Source organism: Fistularia commersonii, chromosome 18 (assembly GCF_037954325.1).
Source record: "Fistularia commersonii isolate RoL2024-O1a breed Wild chromosome 18, RoL_Fcom_v1.0, whole genome shotgun sequence".
Classification (NCBI taxonomy): Eukaryota; Metazoa; Chordata; class Actinopteri; order Syngnathiformes; family Fistulariidae; genus Fistularia; species Fistularia commersonii.
Window position 1 is genome coordinate 12,087,797 of NC_141301.1, and position 14,667 is coordinate 12,102,463.

At 41.3% G+C, this 14,667-nt stretch overlaps 2 protein-coding genes across 3 annotated transcripts in view; one reads left to right on the forward strand and one right to left on the reverse strand.

Moving 5' to 3' along the window:
* LOC147224405 (uncharacterized) overlaps positions 1-3,111 on the forward strand; it is a 9,701-nt gene extending 6,590 nt beyond the window's left edge. The window contains exons 1-4 of one of the 2 annotated variants that reach the window (XM_086164770.1): positions 1,134-1,264; positions 1,400-1,468; positions 1,551-1,644; positions 1,741-3,111. In XM_086164770.1, coding sequence (XP_086020896.1) covers positions 1,420-1,468; positions 1,551-1,644; positions 1,741-2,548 — 951 coding nt within the window. In that variant the 5' untranslated portion in view covers positions 1,134-1,264; positions 1,400-1,419 and the 3' untranslated portion in view covers positions 2,549-3,111. Of the gene's footprint in view, positions 1-1,133; positions 1,265-1,399; positions 1,469-1,550; positions 1,645-1,740 lie in introns of those variants that run through there. The other variant, XM_086164771.1, reaches the window with a different exon arrangement.
* LOC147224406 (zona pellucida-like domain-containing protein 1) lies at positions 3,111-5,696 on the reverse strand. The gene is made up of 10 exons (XM_086164772.1): positions 5,574-5,696; positions 5,168-5,394; positions 4,765-4,955; positions 4,619-4,691; positions 4,448-4,545; positions 4,251-4,334; positions 4,006-4,177; positions 3,497-3,596; positions 3,384-3,410; positions 3,111-3,284 (listed from the first exon to the last, which is right to left on the reverse strand). The coding sequence occupies exons 1-10, from the start codon at positions 5,665-5,667 to the stop codon at positions 3,127-3,129; spliced, it is 1,224 nt and encodes a 407-aa protein (XP_086020898.1). The 5' UTR covers positions 5,668-5,696; the 3' UTR covers positions 3,111-3,126.
* Positions 5,697-14,667: the final 8,971 nt, after the last annotated feature.

Genomic DNA, 14,667 nt, shown 5'->3' on the forward strand with positions numbered 1-14,667 from the left:
AACACGGTCAAGGTCTGCCCACCTCACAACTGACTGTTTTTTTGCACTGACAAATATGGCTTTCCGTGAACGACGGGGCTCTCGCGTTCACTGAAACCTTTCACCTGCAGAAAGATTATGTTTGTCTAATCTCTTCATAACCACGTACAAAATGGTCTGTGTGTTTCTCTTTGTTCCCGATTCAATCGGAAGTCAGACGAGCTTCGCATGAGCCAAAGTACATCGACTGGGTAGCGCTGTCCTTCCAAGACATATGAATGTTTGAATACATCTTCACATGTGCATCTAAATGTGCTGCATTCCTCGTGTTTGTGCAGATAGCATTGGACACCTCATCACGCTCTGTTATTGTATTAAAATAAATCTTGGACTTTGGATGACTTCAATAACCTACATATTTCGTCATGGTAGCCCTGGACTATGATCTTTTGATGATGTCTTACCTAACTTAACGGGACTCAACTTTCACCCACTTGTCCATGTCACCGGTGAAAAAGCCGTCCACCACACATTCACACGCATTCCCAAGCGGAATTACGATATGTGGGGGGGGGGGACATTTAAGTCCGCCTTATTACCTATTTGGAATGTGAACTCTAAAAAAGCGCGACATATTGAGCAAGATCGGAGATTTTTTCGCACACTGATGTTTAAAACGCTCAGTGCCAAGTGTCTGAAATATTTCACCATCTACCTTATAATTGAAAACACATCCTCAGTCGACGCTGCACAAATAATAACGTCCCGCTCATGTTTGAGAAGAAATACTCAGCTGTTGTTGATGTGTTAATGCTTGTTGACTGTGGGCGTGCAAACTTGACCTTGCTGAACTTTTTGTTGGCCATAAAAATGACCCTTATCTACACTATATGCATCACTTTACCTCGTCGGTACTGCCTTTGCTGAGTAAACTGCCACGTTTCTTATCATTATTACCACAACATGCTACTTTTATCAAGGCCTTTATCATTGTACAAGTACTTGCAATGAATTCATGTCAAAGTGGAGCATCCTTGTTGACATTATATAATTCCCATTATCAATAAACACCGCATAAAAGGCGTCTCGAGACCGGACACCGTCAGTATTGGCATTGTTGTCATAGTTTGCGCGCAAACGTGTAGTTTACAGTAATTGTGCATGTTGTGTCCATCGCTGTGACCCTCCACGTGTTTGCTGTTGACACAGGCAGAATTTGGGAGCGATAACAAGGACCTTTATAAGTCAGAGTGGATAAGGCACTCTGCAGACCGCTGCACCCGAGGTAAAAGCCAGCCAATGTTTCACACATCCGTCTCTTTGCCTGTCTAACACTGCAGCATATCAGTGCCCGATGCAATGACACGAAATCAGTTTAATGTGTATTAACTTGTTGATCTTCGTTTTTTCATCCCTGCAGAAAAAAAAAAAAAGATAAACATGCACTTACAAGTTGTGATCTTCATCCTCTCATTTCTGACAACCTCAGGTATATGGTCCTTTTTAAAATGTTATACATCATGCTTTATTTTGCACTTTTTTGCCGTTTACACGCCTGTTTTTGTCTCTAGCTTACCCTCGCCATCGCAACACAAGGGAGGCAACCTGGAGCGACTCAAACGCAAACCAGTCTCGTGACAAGACTATATCAACAAAGGACGTGGAGTAAGTAAATATTTTTGCAGCTCTGCACCCATCCATGAAAAATCTCTGAATGAAAATACTCTTCATAAAGAAATGTACTTTTCTGCTTTTGCACAGTCAGATCTACAAGAGTCATATCGACAGTGTTGCCCTCTACAACCAAGAAGATGATCACAACAGAAGCCCTTTAGCAGAAGAGATGCAAGGCAAACTTAACATGGAGTCAGAGCGGTTACGAAGCCGTCTGCAGCAAGAGCTGGCCGAGCTTAGCGAGAGGTTGGCTCTATCTCCGGTCCAGCTTAGTTCCACCGTGGCCGGCATCAGACAGCGTTTGGCTCCCCTCACCCAGCAGTTCCAGAGTTTGCTCAAGAGCAACACCCAAGATCTGTGCGACCAACTGAGCCTCTACTTGCAGGGCCTGGAGGCACCAGATGCTGGGCCACCAGTCAGTCCATCACCGTGGATAACAGAACTCCTGGAACGCAGCGGCAGCAAGATGGCACAGCTTTTCAGCGACTTTCAGACTAAAACCCGAGAGGTGATCGAGCCTCTGCAAGAAGGAGAGGCGGTCAATGCGGGAATCTGGCAGAAATTTAGTCTGAGGTTCGGACAGGAATTGAATTCAATGAGGATGGATGCACAGAGCGGGGTGGATGCTCTCAAAGACGAGTTTTCGTCTCTTCTCGAAACCGCAGACCCCGTTAAGGCCCAAGCCGACGCCATCATCAAGCGGTCCTGCCAAAACACAGCTCTGCAGATCCAGCTCTTCCAGGCTCGGATTGAGAGGCTTTATATGGAGCTGGAGGTTCAGGCAGCCTCGCACCAGACTGCTCCCCCCTCCTCGCGACTGTCAGGTGGCTCGTTGCAGGAGGAGTTCTCGGTCGTATTCACCGCCCTGATCCAGGACATCCTGCACTCGGTGTAGTTTTGAGCTTTGCGAGATGAGTAAGTCCTTCAAGCTTTGAGCTTTCACTGAATTACATTTGGTCTATCGGACAACCAAAGCAAGCACTCTGTACATAGTTAAGTGTTCACTGTGTATGTGATTGAGTGGGTCACACTGTTGGTCATTATGTATACCTGTTGTGTAAAGCTAGAAAAAAAAAAATCAGCTCTTTTTCTCATCGTGCAATTTTAACCGGAATGACAGAAGGCAATACAACTTGATTTTAAATTTCTTTTATTTTGAACTCTGCCAAAGCCAAAAGCAGTAGTGGTAACCAGTTTCACCTGCTGAAAATGCATTTCATCTAGTCGAAGGGATCGCGGTTTGTAACGCTCAGTGGTTGAATAATAGCCATCGTCGCAGCTCATTTACTCAGATCGGTAACATCGGCAGTAGAAATAATATACGTATATACAGAAAAAGTTATATATTTGTGATTTTTTTTTTTTTTTTTTATGTGTCGACTGTATATGCAATTTTTTTTAAAAAAAGAATGACACAACCTGTCACAATAAACATAAAGTTTGGTACAAGGTGACAAATAACAGCTTGGTTGGTCAGTTGAAGGCGTGCGCAGATCCTCCCGTCCAATAAAACTTCTTCAGCGCGAACCAGCCGACGAGGACAAGCAGGACGGCTGTGGCCGAGCCAAAAATGACCCCGACCGCCAGCCCCGTCACGTTCACGTCATCCTTCTCAGCTCCCTCGCCGTTACCTGTCACGCACAGAACAACACTCAAGATTACATTCTACTTATCAAATATCTACTACGCTGTTATCTTTGGATTTATGCATGCGACGATGATATTCTCACCTTGTGCGGCTGCATACGGCCTGTCTACTGTGGAAGGAGAAGAAATATTGAATCTCAACTGTGGTGATTTTTTTTTAGCTTTTCAACAACAGAAAATATATTGAAGTATTAACCTTCCCTAGCTGTGAACAGCGGCCCGATGGAAACTGTGGCTGAATCGCTGCTTTCCTCTCCGAAAGGCGTCACTGATCTCTTTCTTCTGCTATTACAAGCCTGTAAAAATATCACCCGGTCGTGTCGATAAATTTCACATCATGGGAAATCAATATCACTAGTACTAGAACTAGAAATAACAATATTTATAAGAAAAATGAAATTATTATTAAATAGAATGTGCCCACAGTGGAGAATTGTCAATTTAATGCTAATTATTATTATGAATAATAATCATTTCAATTTAATTATTAAAAGAATGATGCTGATAGCAGTGAAATAACTAACGAAAAAGATTCTTGTGCATCACGTGACGCTTTGCAATTTTCCCATAGGAGCCCTCCAACATCGAGATTAGCTGATTTTAAGGGCGACCATTGTCACTCCATACAGAATTTAAAAGTTAATTTCTTTGTCCAATATCTCACACGCACAAAAACAAACATTAGTTCTGGACTTTCCCACTCACATTCAGCAGCTCTTGACATTTGGTGGGTTCACAGAGTCTCAGTATGCAGTGCAGATAGATGCTGGACTTTGCTTGGTCGCGATGTTGGACGAAGCGGAAGGCTTCAAAATCAAAATGAGCAACCTTAGAAAGGCCATTGGCCGTGACGGACGTCCTCTGATCCACCGAGCAGCTGAGGAGCAAATGACAACCGGAAGTCGGATAACTGCATTTAAGGACGAAACCATGAGCGCGTTCCACCGTACCCTGTGAAGAAGTTGTGCTGCTCGGTGTTGGACACGTTGTAAAGAGTCGGAGTTCCGAAGCAGTGGTCCAGCAGGACATGGAAACTGACAACACAAGAGTCAACCTCGAAGTTAGACTTTTGACTATCGAAAGGATTTAACCCAGATTAATTTCTTCTTTCGCGCAAATGCTTTGCCCAACGAGTTTGCGTACTTACTTTCCCGTCAGGTTCACGGCCTTCACTTCCACGTAGATTCTCGTCCGCAGCTCCAGCCCCGTCGAGGGTACGACTAGCGGGGAGCCGTAGTTGGAGTCCTGCGAAAAATTCGAGCACGATAAGCCAGGGAAGGATTTACAGTATCTGAAATCCATCTGGACCGCCGCTTACGTTAAAAACACTCATTTGGAGTGTGTCGATGAACGTTCCGTTGTTGTCCCTGGTCGCCACGGAGACTGAGGACCTGGAGATGCATCAATGAAAGTTGTAGAAAGCGGAGCGCTGCCACTATATTCATACTGTCCATGAGAACTCACGCCACTATTTGTGTGTTGTTGATGAGGTACTCCAGCGGATAGCGACAGGAGAAGTGATAGTGGAGGTCTGTGGAGTAGCTGATCAAGCCTTGGTCGGACTCGGGCGTGTCGATGTAGCCCGTGATGAAAACCGACTGGATGCTGAGGAAGCTGCTGAAGGGTCCCGCGGGGTCCGGGGCCTCGTCCACGATCTGAACCGCGACGCGAAGAAACGTGACGTGAGTGAAAATAAGAGCTTCTTCTTATATCATATACATTTCCCGCACATTCATGATCGTCTACTTTGCTACAGAGGAGTATTAACTGCAAAGTGAAATAGATCGATGCCAAAATGTTTTCTACATTTCGACAATAACTTCCTTGTTATGCTTCTCTGATCGTTCTCCGCCAGAAACCTTCTGACCTGCAAGGAATGGCGACACGGGTTTTCTTGACTGTGGTTGACCGGAAGCTGGTAACGTATAACCGGGGGATCCACGCTGATGTCGATAGAGCCTTGGCAATCTGAAATGTTGTGGTTCCCATTTAGTGCCAGATCTGAGGCGTTGAAACCGGCCCACTGAGCGGTGCACAGGTTCACCTCCAGAGTGATCATACTGGTGCCGCAGTCGACAGTTAGGTCAGAATTGTCTTAAAAACAGAGGAGACAAAGGTCGATGTTAAAGGATATCTGTTATTTATGCTCATCCATGGTGTTTTCTTTCAAGAATCAATGCTGCACATTGGGAAATATGAGATGCGTTCGTAGTTACTAACATTCGGATAAGGCTTTTGAATAAGCCTGCAAAGAACAACAGCTGATAACTTACCTGGAGTCCTCTCGTACATGGAAGAGCAGTTGTAGAGTCCGAGGGCAGGCCGCAGGACGGCCGCCAGAAGAGGAAGACGAAGGAGAAGGGCCATGCTGGAGGGAAAACGATTCAACGCGTTCGTTCAATTCTGTCGAAAAAGATACAAAACGACAACGGAGGTTTGCAAAAATCCACCTCAGGGGATACGTTTGTGAACGTGTAAAGATTCCCCAGTTTGTCATTTGAAATTGTCTTGGGATTAATCCATATAATTTTAGATCAACGGTTTGCTCAAGTTATATTTGACTTAAATGCAAAAACAACATAAAGAGCTTACCTTGCTGGTACCTGAGCAGGTGTTTCACGCATAACTCATCACGTGTCTTTTATAGCAGAGACACCTAAAACCGCAGAGGTGTAACTCCCAAGCCCTCCCAGCAACTAATTATAGACCCCTATGTATACTCGTACAGTCACACACACACACACCCACTCACACACACTCACGTGAACACACTGTCTCTTCATCTTTCTGGTGCGAATTCCTGATAACCAAAATGCAAATTTGCAAATATATTATAATTATATATAAATACATGTATAATATATTAATATAATATATAAAAATATACATTATGATAATTGATGTTATAATATATCATATAATATTTATAATATCATATAATATAATGTCTACTACTTCCGGCGCTGTCTTGGCCAGCTGCCTGCCAGAGTTTCTCCTCACTTTAGTGTCTCTTTTTCCTAAATTTTTGTTTTGTACTTAAGACGTTAAAACACTTTATAGCCTTGACTTTGATACTTTATAGTTTTATTTTTATTTCTTATTCTCCCTCTTTTTTTTTTTTTTTTTTTTTTTTTTTTTTTTTTTTACTGTTTATACAATTTCCTACTATTATTTATTATTGTTTTGTTTTACTTGAAACTCTGGCACAACAATTTTCTTCGGGATTAATAAAGTTGTTTTTATTCTTATTCTTACTCTTATATTTTCATCTGACTGATGAGTTAATGAAATTCAAAATATATCCTTACAAATGCTGTTTCTGTCTCTCATATATGAATATTGAACGAAGGGGAACGTTGCTGGAATAACGGAATCGATAATTGCGAGTCTACGTGGAGAAAATATAATTTAAACAGCTGACAGGTTCATGCATGAATGAAACCAATTAGGATAAAGTAAAAAAAAACAACTGGGTTTGCTATTAAAATGATAACGCTTTAAGACAGATTCATTTTGTCATTTCCACAGCCGTGGGAAATCGCTGGTATTGAGTTCTGTCTCCTTTAGGTGTCTAATAAGGGATCTCGACCTGAGTAAATCTACCAAAGAGCAAAATGATCAATGATATAATCCTAACATGACAATTACCTCTTACAGGGAGGTAATCGAGATCCTAAGACTATCCTTACAACGTGGCCAAAGAGGCCAGGTAAAGTGAAATCATGGTTGTTCGTGTTAAAAAACAGACTTTTGTTTTATTGTGCGAACGAGACGCCATTGTCAAACGGGAGTACAGACCTAAAATGCGGTTTCACAACTGGTGATGTCATTGATTAAGACATTTAATTCGACCCAATACCGACTCAACGTGCGCACAAAAAAATAAAACACCAAAACCTTTTCATGAATCCTGCATTGAGAAGATCAGTGGATAATATAATGTGGAGATATGAATGGGGGGGAAACATGACATGCGTGTAAGATGATCACACTTGCCACAAGCGACAAAAAATACATCCAATCAGAACTAAGTTTGTTAATTTCCCGTGGATGTCAAATCTCTCATCTATTGTCTCATTAGAGTTGCTTCGCAGGGAATACATTGAGCCGCAGGCAGAGAATTTAACTTCTCAACTGAGACCTCCCATTGTTCGACCGAACTATGAAAAGAACAGAAGCGCTCTCTTTCTTCCCTGCCAAAGTGCCCATGGTGAAAGAAGACATTTGTTACATTATCTTCTCTGCGTCAGAGTCCTCCAACAAGTCTGGGGATTTGGGGATGACTCCAAGACGCTTCTCATTGCAGTCCATTTTTGTGCTCGCTTTTTTCTGTTTACAGCGATTTTTCTCACAGGAAGGTCACTGTTCACAGATTTGAAAATACAGCGTCCAAAGCTTGCATTGTGAAGTTATAAATAAAAATACAAAATGTAAAACGCTAATAGCGCTTAGGGGTCGGCAACCTTTACCACTCAAAGAGCCATTTGGACCAGTTTCCCCGCAGTAAAGAAAACAAAGGGACCCGCACAACCCTTTTGAAATTTAAAATGAATTAACATGGCATATAATGCTTTTTTTTTTTTTTTTTGCCTTTATGCTATGTATAAAAAAAAATATGTGGGATTTTTTTAATTCAATGAACGACTGTAGAGAAAACCAAATTACATTTCTGCATGCAACAGAACTCCAAAAAAAAAAAATGTTGGGTTGAAGGTTACTTTTAAGCAAAATACTGAATGTCTATTTTAGTTCTTCTTTGAACTCAAATTATCCAAAATGATCTCTGTGTGTGCTGTCATCCGTATGCAGAGAGTGACCAAAATATTTTAACACATTTCAAGATCACCGTAATCTTCAAATTGAAAATTACATTATAAAAAATGAACAAACTAAAATAAAACACCGAAGAGCCCCATGTTTCTGTTGCTGCATGTTAGGGAATGGGAATGTTTGGAAAGTGTGCTCCAGATGTGGAGATGGAAAGTGTCATCAGACAATTAAATAAAATAAAAAATAAAATAAAATCTGATTTAAATGGATGTAGAATTAAGCGGATTTTCTTTTTACATTTGGACTGTGCTTTTTTTTTTTTTAATAGGTTTAACATAGACAACCTGGAACCTTACTTTTATTCTAAATTTTGAATGACTTACTCATTTTGCAAGAGATGATACACAATCTTATTCCAAAGAAATGAAAATCAGAGCTTGAAAAGAAAAGGCCACATTGGGGAAACGTGTGTGTGTGTGTGTGTGTGTGTGTGTTTTTGTGTGTGTGTGTGTGTGTGTGTGAGTGAAAACATGGTACACTATTTTGTTGCACGTACAGTGAACTGTTGCATTCGCCGCCTCAGGTATGGTTTCAACCTCCGGCCTTCCACCTGGACGGATGCCTGCTCTCCTGAGTGTGTAAGGTAAACACACACCCTTTTATGCATGCACACACACACACACACCAAATTACAATGTATGACACATTCAATTAAAAGTTGCATTACTATTATTCTTGGCTACAGAGAAAGTATGGGTCCGGAAAAATACATTGCTTTATCGATGAATTATCTCAATGCATTGAATTAAATATATTGGTTGCCATTAGAGATGGAGATTTTGTTTCTTTTCCTCAACATATAACCTCACTCATTTTGTATTGAGCTGAATTTTAGCACAGAATGAGTCTGGCACCATCTACTGGACAAATGCTATTCATTCATTTCTTTCAATGTGACGTCACACTTCTTTATATCCATTTGGTCGAAAAAAGATAATGAAATAAAATGAATCAGAAGAAAAAGTAAAAATCATGAATACTATACAAAACCTGGGTTTACTATAATCTATCTATCTATCTATCTATATCTACATATATATACATAAATACAAACATACATACATCCATACATATATGTGTGTGTGTGTGCGTGTTTATGTATAATATACGTATGTATACATACATACACACACACATATACAGGACTGTCTCAGAAAATTAGAATATTGTGATATAGTTCTTTATCTTCTGTAATGCAATTACAAAAACAAAAATGTCATACATTCTGGATTCATTACAAATCAACTGATATATTGCAAGCCTTTGATTATTTTAGTATTGCTGATTATGGCTTACATCTTAAGAAAACTCAAAAATCCTATCTAAAAATATTTGAATATCATGAAAAAGTAATTTCTGTTTTTTTAATTGCATTATAGAAGATAAAGAACTATATCACAATACCCTAATTTTCTGAGACAGTCCTGTATACATACACACGCACACACATATACGTGTGTGCGTGTGTGTGTGTGTGTGTGTGTGTGTGTGTGTGTGTGTGTGTGTGTGTGTGTGTGTGTGTGTGTGTTTGTCACTCAGTAACCAGTCAATCACAGCCACATTTAGAGACATACATCCAATTCACCCACTCATTCACACGTCTGGGTAATTTAGTTGAAAAAATGATTTCCCCTTCTTCCTCTGCATGCTTTCCTGTTCCAACTATAATCTCTGTCTAGCTCACTGTACACACACACACATATTGACTGCTTCACACACACACACACATATATTTACCGTTTAATGAAAAGACAGCACAGTATGTTATGATGTGGATCATGCAGGCAAAACTTAATCATCTATGTGAAGCTGGGAAAACAGATGTTTCTTTCCTGTGTCAAACCAAATTGGAAAAAAATCTAAACACAAGCCCTTTTCACTCATGGCGTTTTCGACATGACAAAAGAACGTAAAAAACATAAATGTAAGAAATTGGTCTTCATAAACGAAAAGTAATGTCCCGCCAGCACACAGTGACATTGAGACGTTTCTGTGCAATTTTCTGTTAGGCCGTCAGCAAACACGCACAGGAAGAGAGGGATGATAAACATGGCAAGTATCTGCGGCACACAGGCGCTGCTTTTCATCACATGACAAACATGTGACGGCATCACAAAGTAATCAAATGAGCCTGGAAGGTCCTGAGAGTCCACAAGCAGAAAATCTTTGCAGGCCGCATTTCGCAGAGGCTCGGTTAAAACCACACCTCGTGCCGGAAAAAACAGAGGGGTGGGTCTCACACAATCCTTTATTTATAAAACAAGGACTCCCGACAATCGCGAAAACAAAATCTAAGCGGCTCGCATTGTTCGATGCGTGTCGACCTCGCGAATCACAAATACACTCTCGCTGCGCTCTAACTGACAACAACTACACAAACACAAAGCGGTGTTTTTCCATCGAGGTCAAAGGTCATGAGGTGAAAGACATGGTTGAAATCACTGAAGATGAGGAACGCCAGCCTATGGAAGAAGTTAATCCGGAAAAATAATCTGCGTAACTACTTCTCCAGCATTGAGCATTACATTTATTCATTCATAAACTATATATTTTATCCGCAGAAGGGGATCCCAGCTGTCAACAGGGAGTGTTCACTAATAGAGACACACACCCTCTCATTCCCACATCTGGACAATTAGCAGGAGCGCTAACCACCGCCATAACCCGCGTGTTCCTAAGCCAAAATATCAAATCCCTGTGTGTTTTGTTTATCTCCCATTATTACTGAGAGTCCACTATGTAATGAATATAAAATGACAGTTCAATGATACGTAGTTTCGAAGGAATACACCGGAGTAGCAGAACGTGATGATGGATGATTTCTCTGTGCCGAGATCGGTGATCAAATCCCGAGTTGAGAAAGCTGGTAGATGCATCGAATTTGGACGTCTTGAGCAGAGGGTTTGCTGTACTTTTCACACGAATAGCTGCACGTATGAGAGAGCGCACGGTTGTAGGTCTCTATATGTAACCCTGCGATTGAAAGAAAAGTTGGAATCTCAAAACACACAAAAGTAGAGTGAATGAACCGCCTGTGTTATTGTCTGCCAAAACAACAATGGGGCGAAAAAAAAAAAAAAAAAAACCCTTTCAGTCAACCGTATCCAAACCTCTCCGTCATTTACTGAGACGGCCTCTCGGTCGCCGGGGGAAACCGACGTCTGATTTCGCCGGATGAGGCCGAGTATGATCATTTATTATAGTAATAACTAGGCTGACGGTTCCAAATTTGCACAATCCCTTAAATTGTGGAAATGGAGTCACAATGACTCAAGACCAAACTAAAGCAATGAACAGGAAACATGGAGCTGAAAAAATGATTTCCCTTTCTTCCTCAGCATGCTTTCCTGTTCCAAGTGCAATCTCTCCCTCTGCCTTCCTGAACATTCATCTGGAGGCTCTCTGGGTTCTGCAGGGGACGAGACAAAACCTCATTCACTCAGATGTTGTTTCACCTGTTTTTCATTTTAATGCATTGTCATCAGTGTGTGTGTATGTGTATGTGTGTGCATGTGTGTGTGTAGTTGCATGTGCAAGTTGGTGAATGTGTGTGTATGCGTGTGCATGTTTGTATATGTATGTGCATTTGTGTCTATGTATGAGCATGTGTATGCGTGTTTGTATCTGTATGTGCACATGTATGTGTGTTCATGTGTGTGTTTGTATCTGTCTGTGCAAGTACGTGTGTGTGTGCCTGTTTGTATATGTGTGTGCATGTTTATAATTGTAAGTGCATGTGAATATGTATATATGTATCTATGTGTGTATGTAGCTATATGTTCAAGTGTGTGAATGTGTGTGTGTATGCGTGTGAATGTTTGTGTAAATTTGTACGTGCATTTGTGTCTATGTATGAGCATGTGTATGTGCGTGATTGTATCTGTATGTGCACATGTATGTGTGTTCATGTGTGTGTTTGTATCTGTCTGTGCAAGTATGTGTGTGTGTGCCTGTTTGTATATGTGTGTGCATGTTTCTAATTGTAAGTGCATGTGAATGTGTATGTATGTATCTATGTGTGTATCTATCTTTATGTTCAAGTGTGTGAATGTGTGTGTGTATGGGTGTGCATGTTTGTATACAGCATGTATGTGCATTTGTGTCTATGTATGAGCATGTGTATGCATGTATTTGTATCTGTATGTGCACATGTATGTGTTCATGTGTGTGTTTGTATCTGTCTGTGCAAGTACGTGTGTGTGTGCCTGTTTGTATATGTTTGTGCATGTTTATAATTGTAAGTGCATGTGAATATGTATATATGTATCTATGTGTGTATGTAGCTACATGTTCAAGTGTGTGAATGTGTGTGTGTATGCGTGTGAATGTTTGTGTAAATTTGTACGTGCATTTGTGTCTATGTATGAGCATGTGTATGTGCGTGATTGTATCTGTATGTGCACATGTATGTGTGTTCATGTGTGTGTTTGTATCTGTCTGGGCAAGTATGTGTGTGTGTGCCTGTTTGTATATGTGTGTGCATGTTTCTAATTGTAAGTGCATGTGAATGTGTATGTATGTATCTATGTGTGTATCTATCTTTATGTTCAAGTGTGTGAATGTGTGTGTGTATGGGTGTGCATGTTTGTATACAGCATGTATGTGCATTTGTGTCTATGTATGAGCATGTGTATGCGTGTTTGTATCTGTATGTGCACATGTATGTGTGTTCATGTGTGTGTTTGTATCTGTCTGGGCAAGTACGTGTGTGTGTGCCTGTTTGTATATGTGTGTGCATGTTTATAATTGTAAGTGCATGTGAATATGTATATATGTATCTATGTGTGTATCTAGCTATATGTTCAAGTGTGTGAATGTGTGTGTGTATGCGTGTGCATGTTTGTGTACAGCATGTATGTGCATTTGTGTTTATGTATAAGCATTTGTATGTGTGTGTTTGTATCTGTATGTACAAGTGTGTTTGTGCATGTTTCTATTTGTATGTGCATGTGTGTGTATGTATCAAGATGGGAATGTGTGTGTAAGTGTGTGCATGTTTGTAAATGTGTATGCACATGTGTCTATGTAGGTGTATGTTTTTGTGTGTGAATGTATCTGTATGTGCACATGCGTGAACGTGTCTGTATGTGTGTGCATGTTTTTATATGTGTGTATGTGTGTCAATGTGTGTCTATGCATGCTCATGTGTGTTTAAGTAAATGTGTATGTGTACATGTATGTATATTTAGGTGTGTATGTGCTAGATTATGAGAATGTATGTATGTGTGTGTGCATGTCTGTACATGTGTGTGTGTGTGTGTGTGTGTGTGTGTGTGTGTGTGTGTGTGAAGCAAAGCTTCATCCCACAATCAGCGTTCAACCAAACACTCTCACACTTGCAGGTTGACTTTTCCTTCTGGCATCTTGGTTTGGCTCCTCTTGCAACCATCACCGCAGTGTGTGTGTGTGTGTGTGTGTATGTGTATGTGCATGTGTATGTGTGCATGTGTGTGTGTGTGGCGTGTGATACAACTCCAACTTTTGCTTTGTTTCACCCCTGCCATGAAAATATTTTCAGTAAGATTTCTTGTACTGGGCCCCAAAATCTTTAACAGTATCCCAGAGTGTGCGTGTGTGTGCGTGTGTGCGTGTGTGTGTGTGTGTGTGTGTGTGTGTGTGTGTGTGTGTGTGTGTTACACTAATATCATTTTAATATTTTCAGCAAAATTTCCTGTACTGGGTCCAAAATCTTTGGCTGTGCTCTTGTGTGTGTGTGTGTGTGTGTGTGTGTGTGTGTGTGCGTGTGTGTGTGTGTGTGTGTGTGTGTGTGTGTGTGTGTGTGTGTGTGTGTGTGTGTGCGTGTGTGTGAGTGTGCGTGACACCAAGATAATGTTAATATTTTCAGTAAGATTTCTTGTACCGGGCCCCAAATCTTTGGCTGTGCTCTTGTGTGTGTGAGTGTGTGTGTGTGTGAGTGTGTATGTACGTATGTGTGTGAGACCGAGTGCGTGTGTGTGTGTGTGTGTGTGTGTGTGTGTGTGTGTGTGTCTGTATGACTTTTTTTAATATTTCCAAGTAGATTCCCACCTCAAAATCTTTGACGGTGCCCCTTGTGTGTGTGTGTGTGTGTGTGTGTGTGTTTGTGTGTGTGTGTATCTGTATCTGTGTGCGTGTGCGTGTCTGGCGAGTATGTCTAGTGACGTGTCCGTGACTGTGTGTACTTATAGCGTGTAACTGTACGTGTGTTTGTGACGCATGTGCGCACATGCACACTCGTGTGTGCGCGTACGTATCCGTGTGTACGCTGCACACACGCGTGCATGTGCGCGTTCTCTTTGACATACGCGTGCATGTGCAAGGGAGCAAGAACGCGCGGCAGCCGCTCCGTATTTTAAACGCAAAACGCGTGACAAACGGCCGCGCACAACGGCCCCCATTCATCCGGTTGCGGGATCCGCGCTCCTTCACGCACTTCACGCACACAAAAAAATACGCGTTTCACACGCCGCCAAACGAAAGAGGAACGGATGCCTTTAAATAAATCTGGGAAATCGGAGTTGTTTTTCCTCCCCGGCCGGACGCCATGTGGACTCCTGC

Bases quoted from the DNA above. Each gene is read 5' to 3' on its own strand.
- LOC147224406 (XM_086164772.1), bottom strand. From the start codon at position 5,667: ATGGCCCTTCTCCTTCGTCTTCCTCTTCTGGCGGCCGTCCTGCGGCCT. The intron at 5,395-5,573 runs GTAAGTTATCAG...TCTGTTTTTAAG, and splicing joins CATGTACGAGAGGACTCCAG to ACAATTCTGACCTAACTGTC. The intron at 4,956-5,167 runs GTCAGAAGGTTT...GTCGCGGTTCAG, and splicing joins CGTGTCGCCATTCCTTGCAG to ATCGTGGACGAGGCCCCGGA.